Below are 22,649 nucleotides of genomic sequence, written 5' to 3' on the forward strand. Positions count from 1 at the left end.
GGCGTTAGCACACTGGGGAAATATGACTTCATTCCCTGAAACTGTTATTGGAGGAATAACACCTGATATGAAAAAAGACCAAACCTATAACTATGAAAAACTTCTGACCATCGTCCATCTCAGAGGCTTCTTCCTGCCCCAGGTGTGTCTATTGGAGGCTTTGAATAAATCCCTGCTTTTATTTGTGTCATCATGTCTGGTGTCTGTTCCAGGCAGCCACTCCAAGACATCAGTAAGTAAGAAAGAGACCCAGCACCTCCTTTATAGCTCAGTGATATTGCCCTTTGCAAAGTTATATAAATTCTAATCGCAATAAAAATAATGTAACCTCACTAGATATTCCTAGATGGAACAGATAGAATTATATATGTAGAATTTCTGCAAGAATTCACAAAAATTGGCACACGTTAACCTTAACCTAGGGTTGGTCCAGCAAGGAGGTAGTAAAATTGTGTATGTACCTAATTGGCTAAAAAAAGAATTAAAATGTACTAGTTAGAGAACACACACACACAGGACTCACGAAAGCAGTGATTCTGCTGTTGTTGCTGCTGCTTGGACTGCTACTGATAAGACACTCACAGGACACAGAGAACTGAGGCCTCTGCTGCTGCTGTGGCTGCTGCTTTTGCTTGGGACTGAGACTTTCTGTTACCAGCCTACTGCACACTGCTGTGGACTCTCATGGCTTTGCCTTATGAGACTGATTAAATGAAGCAATAAAGGCCAACAAAGGTTCAGGTATCTCCTGGTGTTGGTGGATCCCTTTTTTGGGGTCCAGATCTTCTCCTGCAGCACCACCAACGCAGGGGAAGTCACCCAGGCACTCCCCAAGGAGATCACCCCCAGGCTCGGGGTGCCCACAGGGATGTCATCTGATGGGGGACCCCATTTGGTGTGTGAGGTGTGACAGCAACTGAGTGAGCAGTGGGGAGTGGGGCTGGGGGCCACTGGGGGGACATGGGACAGTGGGATTTGGGTCCTGGGGTGTGAGAAATAAGAGAGAGAACAGAAAGTTTCAGTTCCCCTGAAGGTGCTGGGTAGGGCTGACTGGCAAAAAACCATGAGAGGATGTAATAGCGCAGACACAGCAAGGCTGTTGCAGTGCATGTTTTCCCTGATGGTCTGCACTTGGGTTCCCATGTCCCCCATGTAAATGGCTCAGCTCTAAGGTTATTCCCTCCCCTTCTCCATCCATCAAGCTGACCCTGCCCCTTCTTCTAGAGTTCTCTATGTCAATCCCTAGTTGCTCCACCCCCACGCTTGTCAGTCAATGCATACTCTTTCCCTCTGTTCTAGCAAGTTCCATGTTCTTTGACACCCTCTTGGTCCCCCCCCAAATTGTATCCTTCCCTTGCATTCCCCTGTTGGTCTAGGTTTTGTGAACCCCTCCCTATGTTTATCCCCGGTTAAGTCTTGATCGGTTACAGTTTGTATCCACCCCTTGTTCCACAATGTCCTGGAGTGACTATGATGCATGTATCCCCAATCATCCGTTCTGTGTGTGCTGTATGTTGTGTTCTGCACCTATAAAACTGGTTTTGAGAGTGAAGCAGAGAAAGGAGACGCACATAGTTGGTTTTGAAAAACAGTGTTCACTCCTCTGCATTTTTTTCTTCTTCTTCCTTGGGACGGTGTGTTCGTGTGTCGTTTTTCCTTACTTTTATTTAGTTTAGCTAGCTGAAGCAAAAAAACTTCCTAGACTGTTTTCCCCCTTTTTTTCTTAGGACTGTTTAAATCTGCTCTGGACTAAAAAACCCAGAGGAAAACCAAGATCTCGTGGCCGTGGCCCACTGGGCCTGGACTTCAGCATTTTCCCGTGCCAAAGGGACTGGGACAGATAAGACACTGAGTGAGCTGAGCTAACCCACGGCAAAGACCTCTCTCAGTTTTGCCATCTCTCTTCAGAGTGGCGAGAGGTTTTATTGTTTCTTATTATTCATTCCGTATGCTTGTGGGCATTTTTTTTGTTAAACAAATAGTTTTTTCCACTTTTCTCCAAAAAAGTTCTTTTTCCCAAACTGGCTGGAAAGTGGGGCCATTAGAATTTTCTCTCCAGAAGAACCCCATTTGGAAGTTTCCTCCCAAATTTGCCCTAAACCAAGACACATCCTCACTTAAAAAGGCAGATTCCCCTTTGCTTGGGGCTCTCTCCCTCTGGACCCTTCAACTGCAATAAACTTCTGTGGTTGGAACCTGAGAGAGAGAGCCTCCTCCTTATCCTTTGCCTACTCCAGGATGTTGCCTGACACTGTTCTCTAGAGCTGGTGGCTCTAAGGTTCTGCCTGTGGCAAGGCTAACCCCAAAGCAGTTCCCTTCTCCTGGCACAGCGCTAGTGTGCCCCTGGGAGCCAACTGGGGCACTGGTGAAACAAGGTACATGTCACAGGGCAAAGGTACCTGGAACCTGTGGACAAAGAAATAAAGAAAACTCCAGAGACTTTTTTTTTTTTTTTTTTTCACAATTTCTGTAACACAGAAGGAGCAGCAGCTGCCAAAAGCAAAAGTTCAAGGCAAGGTCATCTGGGATACTGGGGCACTCAGTGAAAATCACACCCGGAAAACCCCTATTTATGACTCCCCAGGATAATAAAAATTATTTCTTGAAAGAGGCAGAGCCATGCAAATTATTTACAGGAAAAGGACTGGTTTTGTATTAGGTAAGAAGCTCATTTTAATGAATATGTATAAATAGGATGGATAAATACCCCATGGCAAAGTCCCCTTGAGCTGTAGGACCAGGAGAGATCCACTGTAAAGAGAGCTGATCAAGAATTCCGGCTTTGTGATCCCTCCAGTTCTGTCAGGAAGTTCACTCCAGTCCATTTTGGTATCATGGGCTGAGGGGACACTGGGGACATTTGGCGGGGGGGATGATACGAGATTGGTGGGTTGGGATTGTGCTCCTGGAAGGACACTGTGGGAGTCACAGGACTGGGATTGGGTCATGAGGTGCTCGGGGGAAAGTGAGGGGGGACACTGGATGGTGGGAGTGGGATTGGGGTCATGAGGGAACTGGGAGACACTGGGGGTAGGGGGTTGTGCCTGGATTTGGATTGAGGTCCTGGAGCGACAGTGAAAGAATTGGGTGGTGGGGTCTGGGGACGGGCCTAGGGGGACACTGCGGGGCTCATGAGTGACCTCAGGATTTGGGTAGGGATTTTGGTGGAGCTGAAGGGATTTGCAATCATGGGAGTAGGATTGGGAATCTGGGAGGACCAGTAGGACATGGGATTGTGGGATTGGGGTCCCTAGTGGAGTGGGAAATGTTGGGAAGGCCTAAGTAACCCCAGGACTGGGGATCAGGGAGCCCAGACATGTCCAGGGGTCTCCTGGCCAGGAGTACCTCCCTTCCCTCTGGGTTGACCCCAATCCCCTCCCCAGACCCTCACTGATGAACCCTTCCCTGCACCACTCACTGTTTCCTCTGTGTCCCCTCTGTGTCCCCCAGTGTCCCACACTGCTCTTGCTGGCCTCTCTCATCCATGGCCCCCCTGGCACACACCCTGGTACTGCTGGCAATGGTCATGGCCACCACAACCAACAAGGTGAAGTTCCTGGGCATGCCCCAGGGCTCCTCCATTGGCAATGGTGGGGGCTGCCGACACGCCATGACCGAGCTGTTGCCGGCCCTCAAACACTTGGAGTTCCAGCAGAACCCTCTGTTCGCCCGGGTCTGGGTGAAGGCTGCAGCTGAGTGGCAGAGGAGGGGGGCCCCTGTGACCCCTCTGCCCTCAGAGCAGGCCATCGCCCTCATGGCCTACACAATGAAGGACATGTACAATGAGTTCAACAATGCTGTGCACATGGTTGGGCGCTCCCGCCAGGAATACCGGGACAACTTCCACTTCAAAGCGCTGCATTTCCTGCTGACCCAGGCCGTATCCACGCTGAGGGATGCTGAGAAAGGGCTGTGTATGCAGTCTTTCCGGAAGGTGTGCGGGGTCCCGTTCAAGGCAAAACTTGGTGACACCATCCATTTTGGTGAATTAGTAGCAATATCGATAAACGAAACAACTAGGAGGTGCCCCTGGAAGCAGACATTTTTCCAGGTGTACACATGCCAGAGTGTGAAAATAGGTTTATTCTCTCACAATTCATTGAACTGTGAGATACTGATCCCACCTTTCGAGACCCTTGAGGTCACCCAAGTCACTGAGACAGAGGACGAGACAGTGATCCAGCTCCGCTCCACTGGGACCTCCAGCAACGACGACTGTGTGTGGCTGCCAGGTGACACAACAGGGGACAGCCCGGGTGGAAGGGGAAACCCTCTCTGGGTATCCGGACACCCACGACAGGATGCAGGGGACACAATGACACTCACTGTGGTTGGGGGACGGGAGCACTCACTGAGAGTGTGGGAACAGGGACACCCCGTGCTGGGGACACCCATTGAGGGCATGGGGACTGGAGCAACCATGACAGGGCAAAGGGATGGGGACCCTCACATTTGGAAGAGGACAGAGACAGCCCTACCATGGGAGGAACAGGGACAGGGACAGGGACAGTCCCTGTTCCAACCCTGTCCCTCCTCACCAAAATCAGTGTTGTGGGGACAGGCTCTGTGTGCTGGACATGGGTGGGCTGGGACCCCCCATGTCACTCCCTGAACCCCTGGCACTCCCTGTCACCCCCTGTCACCTCCATGACACCCCCTGACTCCCCCAACCTTTGTCACCCCTAAGCCCACCATGACCCCCCTGACCTCCCTGGCCCCTGTATCCCCCCATGTCCTGCCAGCACCCTGTCACCTCATTTCCCCCATCTCTTCTGTCACCTCTAACCCCCTATTATGGCCATCCCTGACCCACTCACTCCCCCTGATGCCCCGTCATGGTCCCCCTGACCCTCCTCTTTTTCTGCAGATGGGAGTGTCTCCCTGGCTCCCTTCCATCTCGGACGACTTCTCCTGGCCACCACTGCCCTGGCTGTGGCCACAAGGATTCTCTGAGCCACAAGACCATCAGTGTCACCGAGGGCACTGCAGTCACTGTAGCCACCAAGGCCATTGGGAGAAACAATTCTATTAAAAACTCAAACAAAACACTTCTATTATAGAATTTTGACACAGCCAGCAAAAGAGACAATTCTTGAGCAGGGCTCCAGGTCACTCCCCACACCAACACTCCTGGGAAAGTCTCTTTCTCTCAACCTCATGCAGGATCCCTGGGGAGCCTCCCCTTCCTGAGGGAGGAACCTCACACACATTTCACTCCAAGCAGGAATATGGGAGAGGAATCTCTGTCTGAGAGGGGACTGGACATGGCCAGGGTCAGCTGATGGATGGCCAGGCCCAGCTCTGGGGCTTCACCCTCAGTTGTCAATTTGTGCTTAGTGATTTGGGCTGCTTTTAGCCCAACTCAGCACCAAAATCAGCACAGGACCCCTCTCCATGCAGCCCCAATGGCCACAAACGGGGCATTGTCCCTTGGCCACATTGCAGGCAGAGTATCCTGCCACCTCCTGCACTTCAGGGGGACCTGAAAGCCTGGAAATTGGGAGGTTCCAGAGGGCAAAGGCAGGTCCATGGTCCCCTGGGGAGGGACAGTCCCCAGAGCCATCCCCAGCTGGAAGGAACCTGTGGGTTTCTTATGATTTTTTCTGTTACAGCTGTGATTAAATGCTCACGAGACGGTATTTGTTCTCGGACTCATATGTTAATTAATTCTTATCTATCATACAGTGTAATAATACATCTTGGAAGCAGGACTCAAAGTACCACTGAACTCATTACAGAAGTAGATGTGCTACAGGGCTACAGGCCCTGGCAAGTCAAGGCAAATTCTGAAAGAGGAAAAGATCAGGGTATATATATGTACGCAAAACAGTACAGGCCTGTATAAAATACCTGCAAAAAGTATGTACTAGCCCATAGTTCTGCAATGTTACTTGAGACATAGATATTGTTGTTACACTTGACAGTTATATAAACCAGGAGCGTGTTCAATAAAATCTGCTTCATGTCGCAAACCATGGGGACCCCATACCTTCAATCACTGTCCAGTTGGTGCCCCGTGTGAGGTTAGTGATGTCCCTCCAGCTGAGAGGCTGTGGGTGAGCCCTGCAGGACCAAGTGCCCCAAAAAGGAAGGAGGAAGCCAGGCAGTGACAATGAAATCGCTCTGGAAAGGAGGTGAGCTGTAGGGGACGACGGGGCAAGGGATGTCTGCCCAGAAAAGAGATGTTTTTGAGTTTATGACCAAGCTGTTACATCAGCATGGCAAATCCTTACCTTTGCACTACTCGAAAGCTCTGTTTAAATGGACAGCAGTTAAGCTACCTGGAGTTACTGAGTCTACAATCTTTATGACAGATCTGTTGAACAAAGTGAGAGTGAAACGGTGAGATTGTGCAACGAAGGGGAACAGAAAGGTTGCAGAAATGCTCCCCTCCTGACGGGTGATATTTGAGGTCCTGATAGCCCAAAGTAATGCCCACGCCAAAGATAAAGGGGATGCCTTCTGCCTTCCCTTTGTGGCAGAGCCTCAGAATTCTTTCTGCTCAGGAAAGACTGTGTCCCTCTCTACACAGCTCATCACACCTCCTCTGATCAATTAGAGGGGCCCCTCGTGATCCATAGGGCCATTTGCTGCTGGCTGTTGTCTGAACAACAACGATGGTGACGGAGGGTACCCCTTTGACCCAGGACCTGTCAACCCTGAAAAAGACCCAGATCTTTGCCTCCTGCATGGTGCTGTGACTGCTGCGGCTGTGACTGCTGCTGCTGCTGCAGGGGATGCAGTCCCTCTGCCTGGTGTGGCAATGTATCTGTGTAACAGGCTGCTCTGATGCACCAGCCAAATGGGTTGGGAGTGATATTGTCAAACCACCTGCAGTTTTGTTGTCAGAGCTCTCAGGAATTCATCAAGGTTACTGAGAAAACAACAAGTTCAAAGATAAGAAAGCCTGAGAAAAATGCCTGCAAAAACTCCAAACCCCAGGTAGGAGAACCACAATGTGAGGATGGACACTTGACCAGTTAAGATGTCCTGAAGGATGTGCGCCTGCCTCATGAAGAAGCAGCTTAGCCAACCCAGAGATGTGTGCCCACGTGGACAGTAGACCTGGAATCTATATCTGGCCTGAAATGTAAACAATTAACGGCTTCTGTCGCAATCATTGATTCAGTTATCCAGTGGCCCATTTCCCCCCTGCAGCCTGGCGCCGGCCAGCACTGCACGGCATGCTGGAGCCATAACACATCAAAATACCAACTGATGCTATGGGCTAACTGAAACTCTGTTAAAATTTAACCTGCGATTTATAATTTTTAACAGGATTGTCATTGGAAAAATTCAAAGGTGTTCGTGTGGATGTGGTGTTTTCCTACACACTGGTAACATAGCAAGACTGCAATGATTCACTGGGAGTAATTGGCCAAGCCATAAATTTAACGTTTTTTTGCTCAGGTTTAAGACAACCTTTGAACACTATTATTGTTAGTTTTTTGAGACTTATTTACAATTAGTGCATGAAACTCCACTGTTAGCTTTACCAGTTGTTTGGCTTTTATTCCAGTTTCAACAAGGTATTTTATTGTGAAATTTTTGGTATAGCTGTTTAGTCTTTTAGGTATAATTATTTTTACTTGCCACATTTAAATTAAAATAAGGCTTGATATTAAAGCAGTTTTAATTAATTGATAGACCACAAATATAATAAATAATAGCTTCGTTTTTAGAATAATTTGAACCCCCAACTTTGTAGCTGTTAATATGTAAATATCAGTTTTACAAACCCACTAACCTAACCAAGTTACTTGTGTAAATTTATGGCACTAATGTATAACTAAATTCTTATTGTTTTAGCCTTTAGTGTTTATATCCCTTTTTTTTTAGGCCAAACTCAAATCTTAAAAAGCTGCAGCAGTTTAATTCCCCTGAAAAATTTATGTTGCTCTGTTTTTTGGTGCAATTGTTTACCTGCCTATTTTTTACCTTGATGTATAAGTATTGTATAACAAATTTAGTAACTTTTTTGTAATTATAGAGTTTAAATAAGTAAATTTTTGTTAAGATTAATTTCTGTTTAATCTTTATAATGTTAACATTATGGGTTTTTTAAGCATATTTTTTGTTATGTTTTAGTAAAGTTAAGTTTTAGTAAAGTTGATTTTCAGTTGCGTTAAAATTTATTGGTTTAAATGATAAGACATAATTTTTTGCTATTCAGAAGAATGATATAAAGCCTAAATGATTTTTTTGTTTAAATCTGTTTATTTAAATTACGATATATATATTTTTGTTATAGACATAAGAATAATCTTTATTGTTTTATTTTTAATAACATGGAAGAATTATTAATAATTTTATATTATTATTATTATTATTATTTGTAAGCTGTTTAATACCCTTTTTTGCTTTATTACTACTTAGCTAAAGATAAATGATAATACTGACTGCTTTACAAACCTTTTTATACTGTAATATAGATATTTATAAGATGTATTATTTTAAGAAACTTTCCTGATTGCTATTCCTAAAAGACTTTAAAACATATTAGAGAAACTCTACCAGTTAAGGCCTGGGCTGTGGCCAAGTCCTAGCCTTAGCTGGTTGAAAAGTGTGCCATGCCAACAAACCCGAGTATCTTCTGCACCAAAACTGTACTCAAGTCATTTTGACTTGCCAAATTTAGACCCATAATGGATAAACCTCCTTTGGAAGTGAACTTGAAACCTCTACGCAAGGATGATTTTCCAAGCCCTCACTCTAAAATGAAACTTACTAGAAATCGTAGACTCTGGGTTACGGTATAGTATTCAAGGAACTGATATTGCATTGTTTTAAATCACCACTTTATTTTTTATCTATTGCTAATTGCATGTATGATTTATTTCTTCTTAGTGTAAGTTTATTGTTTGTCACATATTGTTTTGCTTTTTATTTTGCTTTTATGTTCATAATGAGAGACATGCATATTGTTTAAAAATAAAAGAAAAGGGAGTATGGCTCTTTAAGAACATTTACATTAATATTTTATATTATATATATATAATATATATAATATAAATATATAAATATAAAATATATTTAAATAATACATTAATACTAAATAGTTTAAAAGCAAATTAAATTGAATCAAATCTGATCCCTAGCAGAGTGATACTGCTTTAGACATTGTATGTGCAGAGGCAATTTTTAAAAGTGTTTATGTTAAAAAAAATTAATTAAGTGTACAGTGATAAGGACTAGTTAATTTACTAACCTAGGGAGAAGCTATGCAGTGTGTTTTATCACCAACAGGTCCAAAGTAGTTACCTGCTTGTCTGAAGAAACACTGATTAGGTCCAAGACAATGAAGCCTAAAGAAAAATAAATTACCTAATTGTTAATCAGTCCTCATGACCAAGACAAGAACAAAAGCAGGGCTACTAAGACATGGCTGTGAAGACTTTAATGGCTTGTGTTGCATGAACCTGTCTGACCACTTTCAATTTATTCGTGCTAGCATACAAACCCTCTGAGAAAGTGTAACCAAATTAAGAGTTTTAAATGTCAGTGATTTGCTTAGACACGTGCTTGGGAGATGGGGGCTTACTGGCTGGCTTAAACGTTTAGTTAAAACAGGATAATATGTTTTAGCCATACTGTTACTCATGATAATTTGTTTGCCATGCATTCTACAATGTGTTCAAAGACTGATGGATAAGTCCACAAGAAAGATCTTAACGGTGGAAAGAGAAGGGGGAAATTTAGTAATACATCTTGGAAGCAGAACTCAAAGTACCGCTGAACTCATTACAGAAGTAGATGTGCTGGAGGGCTGCAGGCACTGGCAAGTTGAGGCAAGGAGGAAAAAATTTCCTCCTGAAGGAGGAAAACATCAGAGTGTATGTATGTATGCAAAACAGTACAGGCCTGTACAAGTCTGTACTAGCCCAGAGCTCAGCAATATTACTAAGAGACATAGATATTGTTGTTACGTGTGACAGGTATATAAACCAGCAGTGGGTTCAATAAAATCGGCTTCATGATGCAAACTATGGGGACTCCGTCTCTTCAACTGCCATAGAGTATAGTCTCATAAGCTGTGAGTTCTAGCTAACAAACTGAAACATGCCTCGGTCTCTATCTCTTTCCAAGGTCTTTTAAGCACAAATTGTCCAGTTATGAAATGACACCTAAATTATTTTTACTTTCAATCCAATAAGCAAACATCCGTGGTCCATAAGGGAGATTTTTCTACCCAATTACAAGATATCACCCAAACCCATGAAGAAGAAGGTGAAACACTTAGCCTACGTCCCAAAAGCTCCGTCTTGCTTTATGTATATATTACTATATTCTAAAGCCTTAAACTCTAAGTTTTCCACCATGTGATATTACACAGTTCTATTTGAACTACACACTCAGAATCCTAGTGCTATGGCTCAATTCTGGAAGCCTCTTCCACTACCTCAGGTTAAATGTTGTTTTTTCTTGAGGGTCAAGGCCTGTCAGTACAGAAAGTCTGAAAATTTCAGTGCCCAGGGTTCCAGCTGCTGGAGCAGCTCTGGAGAAGAACCTGAGAGTGCTGGTGAATGTTAAAGATGAGGAGAATGATGGCTGGCTCTCACAATCTAAAGATGAATATTCTGTCTGTGTTAAGGGAAGTTTTGTCGAGATTTGAATTTCTTTGTATATAACTCTGCTGTTGTTGGTTGTTTTTGGACACCCTCTGTTCTCCCTATAATCCCCTTTTCCTCCCTCTGTGTCACTGCCATGGGACAGCCCTGGTTGTCAGGATTGTCAGGGATGTGGAGAGGGGCGTGTCCATGTGCCCCTGGCATGGGACAGTGGGGAATGGGGAAAGGTGTCGCTGGGGGGACCTGGCATGACAACACCTGACCTCCAATCAGACTGCAAGAGCATCTCCACCAATGGACAGCCAGGAAGAGTCAACTGGCAGACTTTGAGAGGGCCCCAGGATATATAAGGAACATGTTTGAAACACGCATGACTGTTATGGATCTGTATTTTTCTGATGCAACACCAGGGGTAGAAAAGGTGGAGCCGCCATTTTGTGATGAGCCTCAGGCTGAAGCTGAGCACTCAGCACTCTCCCTTTTTTCCTTATTTTGTCTTTTTGTTGTATTGTTGAGGTTTAATAAACCTTTAAAGTTTTAAAGTGAGCAGTCCATTCTCACAGGCTTCTTTTATTTTGTTCCTTTTTACTTACAGAATCTTTCCCCGTAAGTTTCTAGGAGACACCAACAACTGGGTACTTAAGAAAAATAAAAGAAGTGGCCAAGTTCAGGGGAGGAGGGCATCTGGTTGCCCTTCTCTTATCTGGGAGTTTCTCTGAGAGGAGCAGAGATGCTGTGAGAATTGGGCTGATAAAAGATGGGGCTTGGGAAGCTGCTGGCGCTCTCCCTCTCTTGGCTTTTGAGGAGGACAGTCGGAGCTGCTGCTTGGAGAAGGAAATTCACTGCTGCCGCCAGAGTCTAGCCCAGAGCTGCTTCTTCTGTCATGAGGTGAGGCTCTGCTCATGAGACCAGCCACTGAAGTGGGACACCATTAACACCTACCCCACTAAAAAAGGGGACCAATCACCATCAGCTTGGGTGCCTGGGATCCTGAGCTTGCCTCTCCATGCTCTGCTGGGAGCTGAGACTCTGCTGCCCCATCCCCACCATTTCTTTGGTACTGCTCCAAGTTTTTGCTGCACTGTATCCCCACATCCCACAGAGAAGAAGATCTTGGCCACCTATGAAGGAGTTCAAGCCGCCTCAGAGATGATTGGCACAGAAGCACAGCTTCTCCTGGCACCCCAAGTACCAGTGCTGGTGTGGATGTTTAAAAGAAAGGTTCCCTCTACCCACCACGCCACTGATGCCACTGGAGCAAATGGACTGCCCTCATCACACAGCGCACCTGTGTTGGAAACCCAAAATCACTCTGGGATTTTAGAAGTAATTACCAACTAGCCAGAAGGTGAAAACTTTGGTCTCACAGATGAAGAGGAGCAGGAACAAGTGACACGTGCTGAAGAAGCTCCACTGTACAACAAACTGCCAGCAGAAGAAACACACTACACTCTTTTCACTGACAGTTCCTGTCGCATCGTAGAGATGAACCGCAAGTGGAAAGCAGCCGTGTGGAGCCTCACACGACAGGTCGCACAAGCCACTGAAGGAGAAGGTGGGTCAAGCCAACTTGCTGAACTCAAAGCTGTTCAATTGGCCCTGAACATTGCTGAAAGAAAGAAGTGGCCAAAGCTCTACCTCTACATCAATTCATGGATAGTAGCCAATGCTCTGTGGAGTTGGCTGGAAAAGTAGAAAAAGGCCAACTGGGAGCATAAGAAAAAAACAATCTGGGCTGCTGATGAATAAAAGACATTGCCACTTGGGTAAAGAATCTGCCAGTAAAAGTTCTCCATGTAGATGCCCATGTCCCCAAAAGTTGGGCTAATGAGGACCACCGAAACAATGAGAAGGTAGATCAGGCGGCAAAGATAGAAGTGTCAAAGATAGACTTGAATTGGCAACACAAGAGAGAGTTGTTCCTAGATCGATGGTCCCATGATGCCTCGGGTCATCAGGGCAGAGATGCCACCTGTAAATTCACTGAGGGGTGAATTTAACCATGGACAGTGTTTGTCAAGTTATCCATGACCGTGAGACGTGTGCTGCAATTAAGCAAGCCAAGAGGCTGAAGCCCTTATGATATGGTGAACAGTAGTCCAAATATAAGCAGGGAGAGGCCTGGCAAATTGACTACATCACCCTTCCCCAAACCCACCAGGGCAAGAGCTGTGTGCTGACCATGGTGGAAACCACTACTAGATGGTTGGAAACCTACCCTGTGCCTCATGCTACTGCCCAGAACACCATCCTGAGCCTGAAAAAACAAGCCCTGTGGAGACATAGCACCCCTAAGAAAATCAAGTCAGACAATGAAACCCATTTCAAGAACAGTCTTATAAACTCCTAGGTTAAAGAACATAGCATTGAATAGATATATCATGTCCCTTATCATGCACCAGCAGCCAGGAAACTTGAACAGTGCAAGGAATTACTAAGGACTGCCCAGAAAGCACTTGGTGGGAGAACCTTCAAAAATTGAGAAATGGACCTAACAAAGGCCACATAGATGGTCAACACTCGAAGATCCATCACTCGAGCTGGTCCTGCCCAGTCTGAACCCTTGCACACAGTAAATGGAGAGAAAGCCCCCTGTGATACACATGAAAGGCATTTTAGGAAATACTGTTTAAATTAACCCCACCTTAGGCAAAGGTGAAGCCATCCGTAGGATTGTTTATGCTCAAAGACCTGGTTACACTTGGTGCGTAATGCAAGAAAAAGGAAAAACCAGTTGTGTACCACCAAGAAACCTAATCTTAAGTGAGAATTGAATATAAAGGTTCATTATGTTAAGTATGATGCAGATAGTAATAGAATAAGGGGTAGATAATGTATTGGGTTTTGTAACAAAGAAAAAAAGAAAAAAATGTTTATTCTATTCCATCTACTGAAACCCAGTTGGGGAGATTTTTTCTTTATCTGTTGTAACTCTAGAAGAGAGGGGGTTAGTGCCTTCTCTGATAACAAGCCAGCTGTTAAAAACCGAGTAGAGCACTGTTTCCTATATCTGCTCAGTGGGGCATTGTTTCTTATCTCTGCTCACCATTCTGTTCCCTCCGTGGAGATATCTTTTGTTAATGGGTCATTAAAGCTGTGACAATTAAAGCTAAACCAATGACATGACACATTGCATCCTCCGGTTACGAGATACTCCACGCAGGAAGGAGGGACCAAACCATTTCCATCCAAATAAAAAAAAGCCACGCAAGAAGGGATACTGGTACATACTACTGTTAGTTGACTCCTTCAGTGGATGGCCAGAGGCTGACCCCTGTGGCACTAATACAGCCAAGGAAGTGGTGAAAGTTTTGCTCAATCATATAATTCCAGGATCTGGGGATATCATCAGACAGGGGGCCACACTTTCTTGCACAGTAGTTAAAGAAGTGAGGCGGATTTTGGGAATTCCTTGGGATCTGCACACATCTTATAGACCCCAAGTGAGTGGTAAAGGTGAACGTTTGAATGGGACTCTCAAAACACAAATTAGCAAAATCATCCATGACGTGGGTTCAGGCCTTGCCTGTAGCTTTACTGTGAATCCACATACAACCAAGGTGGAGGGATTGTAGCCCTGGTTTGTGCCCGAGTTGTTTTATTTTTCTGAAATTCTTTTCCCGGGGAATTTTCTGTAAAGAGGAAAAATGTTTTTGTAACTGTAACTTTGTTATTAATTCCTTTTCCTAGAAAGGACCTCTTCTTGATGTCTGTCTGGTCTAACTAATGTGATTGAAGAGATTTGCCTTTGTTTCACTAGTCAAATTGGTCTGTGTAAAATAGTATAAAAGGGACACACATCCCAAAAAGAGAGGAGTCATTTTCAGCCTTCTGAATCTCGGAGTCTGAGTCTTTGTGGTGTAAAACAGCATCAGAGGGATGACATTAGTCCCTATGTAATACTACATGGCAGACCATATCAGACCCCACATATTTCAGGTGAAATTCACATGAAGGAGAGACTTGATTTACAGATATATCTGGTGGCTTTAGGTTCCACTTTGCAGAAGCTCCAGAATTCCATCATGTTATCCAGACCTGTTGGAATCCAGGGCATGATGAAAACCCCTCAAATTGCCCTGGAGAGTCTGAGACCCTTTCTGGGCCCCAGGAAAGCATTACCTTTGACCCCAGTCCATGGGAAAAACTGCCAATGCTTATGGATGAATTGAAAACAACAAAGATTTAAAATAGATAGTAGTTTAGTTTGTCACAGCGTAAAAATTTGTAGTTTTGAGTTTTTAGGATGGAAGTAGATGAGAGCAAGATGGAGAGTTTTGGGTGGTGTCTTAAGTTCTTCTTATTCTTTGACTCCATCTTCTGCTGTGACGGTGGCACAGAGACATTGGTAGAACGTAGGTGATATAGAAAACTGTGTGTCTAGAATCAATAGTGATCATTGGCACAAAACTCTAAACAGCACGCTTTAAGAGTTATTTGGATTAGAAACTTTTAAAAGACCTTGAGCATTAAGCCTGGGAAGTTTTTTTGGCAGAGGTGTTTTCCAGCACATTTCGCCTGGTGTTAGGCGGTGCACGGACCTTGAGATAAGGAATTGAACAAACATCTTTAAAGATTGAAGCTGCAAATTCCATTCATCTTTTAAACCCTGGCACAGGACTTTGTAAAGAAAAGACACCTAATTAGGGGGTTCTTGGAAACCAAATGCAAGATGGACCCATAGGACTCAGCACACGTGCACATCCCTTCCAACCTGGAGACTGGGTCTATATTGAGTGGTGGGACAATGATCCCCTACAAGCCAGGTGGAAAGAACCTTTCCAAGTTTTCCTGGCCACTCTCACTGCAGTCAAAATTGCTGGCAAAGGACCCTGGATTCACTATGCTAGAGTTAAGAAAACTTCTGCTCCTGAAACAACTGTGAAAACAGACTGATGCAGACGAAGACATGCTTTAAATGATTTCTCTTCTGTACTTAAAGAACTATGCACAATAATTATTTTTCTTCTTTGCATGTTGCCGAACTGTACAAGACATTACTACTGTTAGATATTTATTACTGTTATTTTTTTTTGTTTTTGCTAGATACCTATCTATTAATAGATATTTACTGCTGTTAGATGTTTACTATTGTTAGCTATTTCTCTATGGTTAGATATTTATTATTGTTAGCTGTTTATTATTGTTAGATACTTATTTGTTATTGAATATCTATTATTAGTAGATATTTAGAATAGAGACTCAACAAGGAAAAGGCCTTGTCAAGCCTCTAAAGGGGGGAAATGATGCCTTAAGCTTTAGCTTTCATGTTTTCAGATTCTGTGTTGACTTATGTCAGTCAGGTCTCTTCACAGAGCAGGCAAACAAAACAAATCCTTTTCCTGCTGAGGACCAAGGACAACTTTCAGCCCCAAAAGCACAAACAAGAGTGGGCTGAAGGGAGGAACAAGAAGGATGGGACCTCACAACTTGAAGCTGGAATTGGACAATTAAACCTTAATATGATAATTGGTGAAAACTTATAAAAATGTGAGACTTTGTGACCGGTCAGCCATTTTGTGACCATTTTGGGTCTGTTTTGTGACATTTTTGGGTTCATTTTGTGACCATTCTTAGTCCACATTTGGTGTAGCCCTGGTCAGGCACTGCCCAAGGTGAATCCTGGAGGCCTTTCAATAAATACCTGCTTTATTTTCCAGCCCTGTCCCGTCTCTGTTCCAGGTCAGCCTTGCCAAGGTATCAAGAGGAGTCTCTCTTGGACCTTCCATGGAGACATTGCCACAAGAAACAGTCCTCTGGTGGCTCCCATGTCATGAATCTGCAGTCTCCCAGAAAAACTGTAGGCTGTAACACCCCTTCCATCAGCAGCTTTCCTGAACTGCATATGGGTCATGGACACTTTGGGGTACCATTTTAAAGACAGGCAACTCCAAAGGCAATGGATTTTCTTTGTCTCATGGGACAGAGATCTCTTTTCACTCTTTCACTGGCACAGATCTTCTTATCTCATCTCTCTCTGTTCAAACATCTCATGAGATCACAGGATCACAGCTACTAGTTCAATATTCACTCAGCCAATCACAGATACCTCTGCTCAAATCCATGAATCTGAATAATCATCTCCCCAAATTGCATATTATTCCCATGGTTCAAAGGGATATTCTAATATATTATAGTTCATTACCATGGCTCATAAGAGAGGTACAGCCTAAAATGGCAACTCCTCAAACTCTTCTCCCAATTAGTCTTTCACTCTCTCTTCACTGACTTCCATCTCATGTTTCCTCAGAGGTTAAACAATATGTTAGTATCTCAGAATTGGCTTCTGATAGGTCCCTGTCTTTTCCAAAACATTTCCAAGGTCCTCACAGGGGAAAAAACCAAGCTGTGTTAACCCATGACAACATGGTTGCCACACTGACCACAGTGGCCTCAGTGACATTGGTGGCTTTGTGGCTCAGGAGATCCTAGGGGCCACTGCCAGGGCTATGGTAGTATGGTAGTCTGGGGTGGAAGGGGGCCCTGGGGATGCTCCCACCTGGGGGACAAAGAAGGCGTCAGGGGGACCATGATGGGGCATCAGGGGGAGCGAGGGGATTGGAGACGGCCATAATGGGGTTTAGGGGTGACAAGAGCAATGAGAGCCATGAGGAGACAGGTGACAGGGTGTTGGGATGGTATGGGGGCGTACAGGGGCCAGGGAGGTCAGGGGGTTTATGGGTGGCTTAGGGGTGGCAGGGGTCAGGGGGAGTCAGGGGGTACCATGGGGGTGCCATGGGGGTGCCAGGGGTTCAGGGAGTGTCATGGGGGGCCCCAGCACACAGGGCCTTGTGACATTATCTCACAGCCACTTGCAGTTGAATTTGCTGAAGGTCCTGACAGAGAAGAGTTTGATCAGTGCCTTGTCCGCTTCCTGGCTGACTTCAGTGACCTCAAAGGTCTCGAAGGGTGGGATCACCACACTCCAGTTTCCTGGAAATTCGGAGAAAAAGCTCATATACACACCATGGCACGTGTATACCTGGAACGACATCTCCTTCCCAGAGCACCTGATGGTTGTTTCGCTCAGAGACATTGCCATGAATGACTGAGCCAGATGGTGTCACCAAGCTGTGCCTCCAACCGGACCACACACACCTCCTGGAATGCATCCAGACACGACCCTTTCAGAGTGTGTCTCAGTGTCACCAGGGCCTGGGTCAGCAGGAAATGAAACGTTTTGAAGTGAAAGTTGTCCCAGTATCTCTGGTGGGAGAGACCAGCAACGCGCACAGCAGCGTTGAACTGCTGGTACACGTTTGACATCGTATAGGCCATGAGGGCAATGGCCTGCTCTGGGGACGCCAGAGGGGACACAGGGGACCCCCGCCTCTGCCACTCAGCCTTGGCCTTAGTCCAGACCCGGGCAAAGTGAGGATTCTTCTGGAACTCAGAGTTGTTGAGGATCAGAAAGCGCCACGATCATGGCAGAGCCCCAGTCCCAGTACTGGTCGTCAAAGGAGTCCCGGGCCATGTCCAGGGGCACCACTTCGATGGTTGCAGTGGCCACGGTCATTGCCAGCAGTCTGCAAAATGGATCTTGATATCTCCAGAGACATGAAGTTTGTCACAGAATCCTTATGGTTTGATCAGAAAGTTTGAGCTCCTGAACTTTAAGTTAATAAGTTAATAGGAGAAATGAGTCCCCACTAAGTCTATTCCATAACCCAGACAGCCTGAAACTGGGAACTCTGGGAGAAAATGACCAGTTCAAGGGTGATATGGGGTAGGTGATTTGAGAAGGCTGCACCTTCCCAGCAGCCCCATTCAGCTGATTAGGAAAGGAAGAGGGCAATGTGTGGCCGAGAGTTTGGGATAAAAGGAGGCTGCATCCACTGAAACATCAAGTGAGAGAAACCCCACGGGGGTATGGTTGTGGACACCCTTTGCCTTTAATCAAATAAAGTTTCCAGGCTGTTTTGTGGACACTTGGCTTTCCGTAGCCTGGCTTTTCCCCACACGCTGAAGGTGCTTCATAGGGCTTAAAAACTTATCAGTAAAATTGACAAAGGGTGTAAAAGTATTTGCACAGGACAATAAAAGCAGCTTGAACCAGTGGAAAGAGACAAATAAAACTCCAGTGTGGTTTTTAACAAGTTCTGTAACACAGAATGAGCAGCTCCAGCCCAAAGCAAAAGTTTGAGTTGAGGTCACCTGAGCTATTGGGACACCCAGTGAAAATGACCCCCAGAAACTCCATTTTTATTACTCTCTAGGACAATAAAAATGATTTCCTGAATCAGATAGAGCCTTGCAAATTATTTACAGCAAAACTGTGTTAGCTAAGAAGCCCACATTAAAGATATGTGTAATTAAGATGGATAGATTCCCCCGTCACTTTCCCTGACCACCAATCCACCCCCTGCAGCCCCGGCCACCCCAAACCCTCCCCCTGCCCATGTCCCCCATCTCTCCTGTCACTCCTAACTCCATGTTATGCCCCTGTCTGATTTTCTCGCTCCCCCCATGGCCTTCCTGACCCCCTCATCCCCAGCCCCCAAGGTCCTCTGTCTCACCTGAACCCTCCTCATGGCCCCCCTGTACCCCTGAAACCCCTGACCCCTCCCTGACCTCCCTCAACTCCCTCCCCCTCTTGTACCACTCACTCCCTCCTCTTTTCCCCAGCAGCCACTCGCAGTTGTATTTGCTGAAGGTCCCCGTGGAGCGGAGCTGGATCAATATGGTCCACCCATCCCAGAGGACATCGGTGACCTCAAAGGTCTCGAAAGGTGGTATCAGCACCTCCTCCTCCCATGGATAGTAGGAGAACTGATGGATGTCCACACCATGGCACGTGTGCACCTGGAAAATGGTGGCTTCCCCAAATTGCAGAGCAGTCTCTCTGCTCCGTGACATCAACGTGAATTGACCGAACCGCACCCTCTGGCCTTGCCATGCATTGAAATGAATGTCATGCAGGCCCCGGAACATGAGGTGACACTGCCCGTTCTGAGCCTCCCTCAGTGTCACCAGGCCCTGGGTCAGCAGGAAATGAAATATTTTGAAGTGGAAGTTGTCCCGGTATCTCTAGTGGGAGTGCCCAGCCACGCGCACGGCAGCGTTGAACTGCTGGTACACGTTTGACATTGTATAGGCCATGAGGGCGATGGCCTGCTCTGGGGACGCCAGAGGGAACACAGGGGACCCCTGCCTCTGCCACTCAGCCTTGGCCTTAGACCAGACCCGGGCAAAGTGAGGATTCTTCTGGAACTTGAAGTGGTTGAAGAACAGAAAACGCTGCGGTCATGGCAGGGCCACAGTCCCAGAACTGGTCATCAAAGGAGTCCTGAGCCATGCCCAGGGGCACCACCGTGATGGCTGCAGTGGCCACAGTCATTGCCAGCAGTGCCAGAGTGTGAGCCAGGAGGGCAATGGTGGGGAGAGACCACCAGGAGCAGTGTGGGACACTGGGGGACAAAGAGGGCACATGGAGGCAACATGGGGGGGGTTCCTAAATGAGGGTCTGGGGAGGGAAGTGGGGTCAGCCCAGGGGGAAGGGAGGCACTCTGGGTCTAAAGTTAGGGACTCTTTCATGAGGTTGGGCTGACCTACGACATTCACACCAAGACCGTGTTTCATGCCGCACTGGCGTTTATTGTTTGTCTCTTCATATTTATTCTTTTGCGACTTTATTGACATTACAAGGCACTTAAAAAATGTACACATTTGCTGCCTTAAGGAGGCTTCCGTATTAACACTATAAAAATACATATGAACACCTGTTAGAACCCGGAATATCTTAAGAGAGAGAGGTGAATTTTTTGCTGCGCCACAACTTGAATTTTCACTGCGTCACAAAGGCCCACAGATTTTGCAGGCCAAGGGCCCAGTCTGAAATTGCCCACACCTCATTCTAAAATATTCTGCAACACGGGTCAGGAGACCCCTGGACATGTCTGCGTTCCCTGATCCCTAATCTTGGCGTTACTTAGGCCTCCCCAGCATCCCCCAGCCCCACAGAGACCTGAATCCCACAGTCCCATGTCCTCCTGGAACCCCAGAAGTCCAATCCTACTCCTATGATTACAAATTCCTTCAGCCACCACAGGACCCCGACCCAAATCCTGGGGTGACTCCCTGAGCCCCCCAGTATCCCGCTTGGCCCATCCCCAGACCCCAATCCCACTCCCAGTCCCCAATTTATTCAGTGTCACTCCAGGACCTCAACCCAAATCCGGGCACCATCTATTATCCCCCAGTGTCTCCCACAATCCTCAATGACTCCAATCCCACTCCCACTATTCCATGACCCCGCCGCTTTCCTCCAGAGCCCCCCATAACCCCAACCCCAATCCTGTGACTCCCCTAGTGTCCCCCCAGGGCTGCAACCCCAAACCCACAGTCCTCTGTTCCCCCACTCAAGTGTTTCCAGTGTCCCCTCAGCCCGTGATAATGAAATGAGTCGCAGTGAACTCCTGGACAGAACTGGGAGGGATCACAAAGCCGGAATTCTTGATCAGCTTAGACTCACAGCAGAATTCTCCTCGTCCTGCAGGACGGGGGACTTTGACACAGGGTATCTGTCCATCCTAATTATACATATTCATTTAAAGGGACTTCTTCACTAACACAAAACCAGCACATTTCCCGTAAATAATTTGTATGGCTCTGCCTCTTTCAATAAATAATTTTATTCACCTAGAGAGTCATAAAAATGCGGTTTCTGGGTGTAATTATCACTGAGTGCCCCAATATCCCAGATGATCCCACCTTGAGCCTTGGCTTTGGGCAGGGGCTGCTTCTTCTGTGTTACAGAACTTGCCAAAACCTCTCACTAGAGTTCCCTTTATCTCGTTCTCCACAGGTTCCAAGCACGTTTGCCCTGCTGTACCCACACTATTACATCCTTTTATGGTTTTTTGCCAGTCTTTAATCCCTACTTAGCAACTCAGGGAAACTGAAACTTCCTATTCTCTCTCTTATTAGAGGTGAGGCCTGGATAGAGTTGGGCAGATTGAAAATTGGTTGCTGATCTAAAAGCCCATATCAAGTAAAGATAGTGGGTGGGTGAGTGGTAACTGGCGATAACCAGGTCAGGCCCACCCCAACTGATGCTGCCATTTGTAAAGGAGAAAAGCCCCAGCACACCTCTGGGGAATCGATGGGATGGGGACTGGTCTGCGGCCTCAGATACTCGGTGTCTGCAGGACAGAATTGTCAGGTCTGGTACAGAACAATGCCCCAGGTGTTGGAAACAGAACCCTTTGAATTCCAACCCATCAGCTCCAGGGATCACTGAAAGAGGAAACACTGCCGGGGATTCCTGGCAAATGGATTTTCTGTGCCACCACGCCAACAAGGGCTCAGGTATCTCCTGGTGTTGGTGGATCCCTTTTTTGGGGTGCAGATCTTCTCCTGCAGCACCACCAAGGCCGGGGAAGTCACCCAGGCACTCCCCAAGGAGATCATCCCCAGGCTCGGGGTGCCCACAGGGATGTCATCTGATAGGGGACCCCATTTGGTGTGTGAGGTGTGACAGCAACTGAGTGAGCAGTGGGGAGTGGGGCTGGGGGGCACTGGGGGGACATGGGATGGGGGGATTTGGGTCCTTGGGGGGCTGAAAAATGTTATAAAGGCATATTATAAAGTTGGTTTTTCACAAGTATTAAAATGAATACTATAGGTATAATTGTACTGTATTATGTTTTATTAATATAGTTTAGAAAGGCAATGAATGCATTTTCTGATTATAACATAGTGTTAACAGCAAAAAGAGTAGCTTTTTTCTCTTGGTAATATCTAAACTGACCAAACCAGAAGATACAGAGAGAGAGAACCCTTCTACCTTCCTGAAATTGATAAAATCGAGACAACAGTGAAACAAAAGCTACAACAAATAATTCATTGATCTTCTGGTATTAGAAAAACTATCAGGAGACAACAATGGCTTTATCTAATAAAATGCTACTTTGGTACAATGGGGCAAGTTTCGAAGGAAGTGGGCCAAAAATAAAGGAACATCTGGGCTCAAAGGAATGTTTGACAAAAATGCACATGTAAAATGTTAATCCTTAAAACCAAGGATTTTGAAGGAGTGAGAGTGCTTTTCTGGTGAGACACCCTCAGCCGAGATACATTTGC

General features: G+C 46.0%; 4 protein-coding genes and 2 pseudogenes across 4 annotated transcripts in view; 2 read left to right on the plus strand and 4 right to left on the minus strand.

Moving 5' to 3' along the window:
* LOC136372600 (NAD(P)(+)--arginine ADP-ribosyltransferase 2-like) overlaps positions 1–22,649 on the minus strand; it is a 188,934-nt gene that overhangs the window by 78,946 nt on the left and 87,339 nt on the right. The gene's annotated exons all lie outside the window — the stretch shown is intronic.
* The window catches only part of LOC136372775 (NAD(P)(+)--arginine ADP-ribosyltransferase 2-like), a 104,370-nt gene that overhangs the window by 9,366 nt on the left and 72,355 nt on the right, over positions 1–22,649 (minus strand). The window lies entirely within an intron of this gene.
* Positions 1–22,649, plus strand: part of LOC136372596 (NAD(P)(+)--arginine ADP-ribosyltransferase 2-like) — a 29,054-nt gene that overhangs the window by 3,638 nt on the left and 2,767 nt on the right. The gene's annotated exons all lie outside the window — the stretch shown is intronic.
* Positions 3,485–4,953, plus strand: LOC136375534 (erythroblast NAD(P)(+)--arginine ADP-ribosyltransferase-like). Its single transcript, XM_066341101.1, has 3 exons — positions 3,485–4,256; positions 4,359–4,526; positions 4,868–4,953. Exons 1-3 carry the CDS (start codon positions 3,485–3,487, stop codon positions 4,951–4,953), a joined length of 1,026 nt encoding a protein of 341 aa, XP_066197198.1.
* On the minus strand, positions 17,371–19,001 carry LOC136375543 (NAD(P)(+)--arginine ADP-ribosyltransferase 2-like; annotated as a pseudogene).
* Positions 19,053–20,125, minus strand: LOC136375554 (NAD(P)(+)--arginine ADP-ribosyltransferase 2-like; annotated as a pseudogene).

This window comes from Sylvia atricapilla, chromosome 1, assembly GCF_009819655.1.
Source record: "Sylvia atricapilla isolate bSylAtr1 chromosome 1, bSylAtr1.pri, whole genome shotgun sequence".
NCBI classification, from domain to species: Eukaryota; Metazoa; Chordata; class Aves; order Passeriformes; family Sylviidae; genus Sylvia; species Sylvia atricapilla.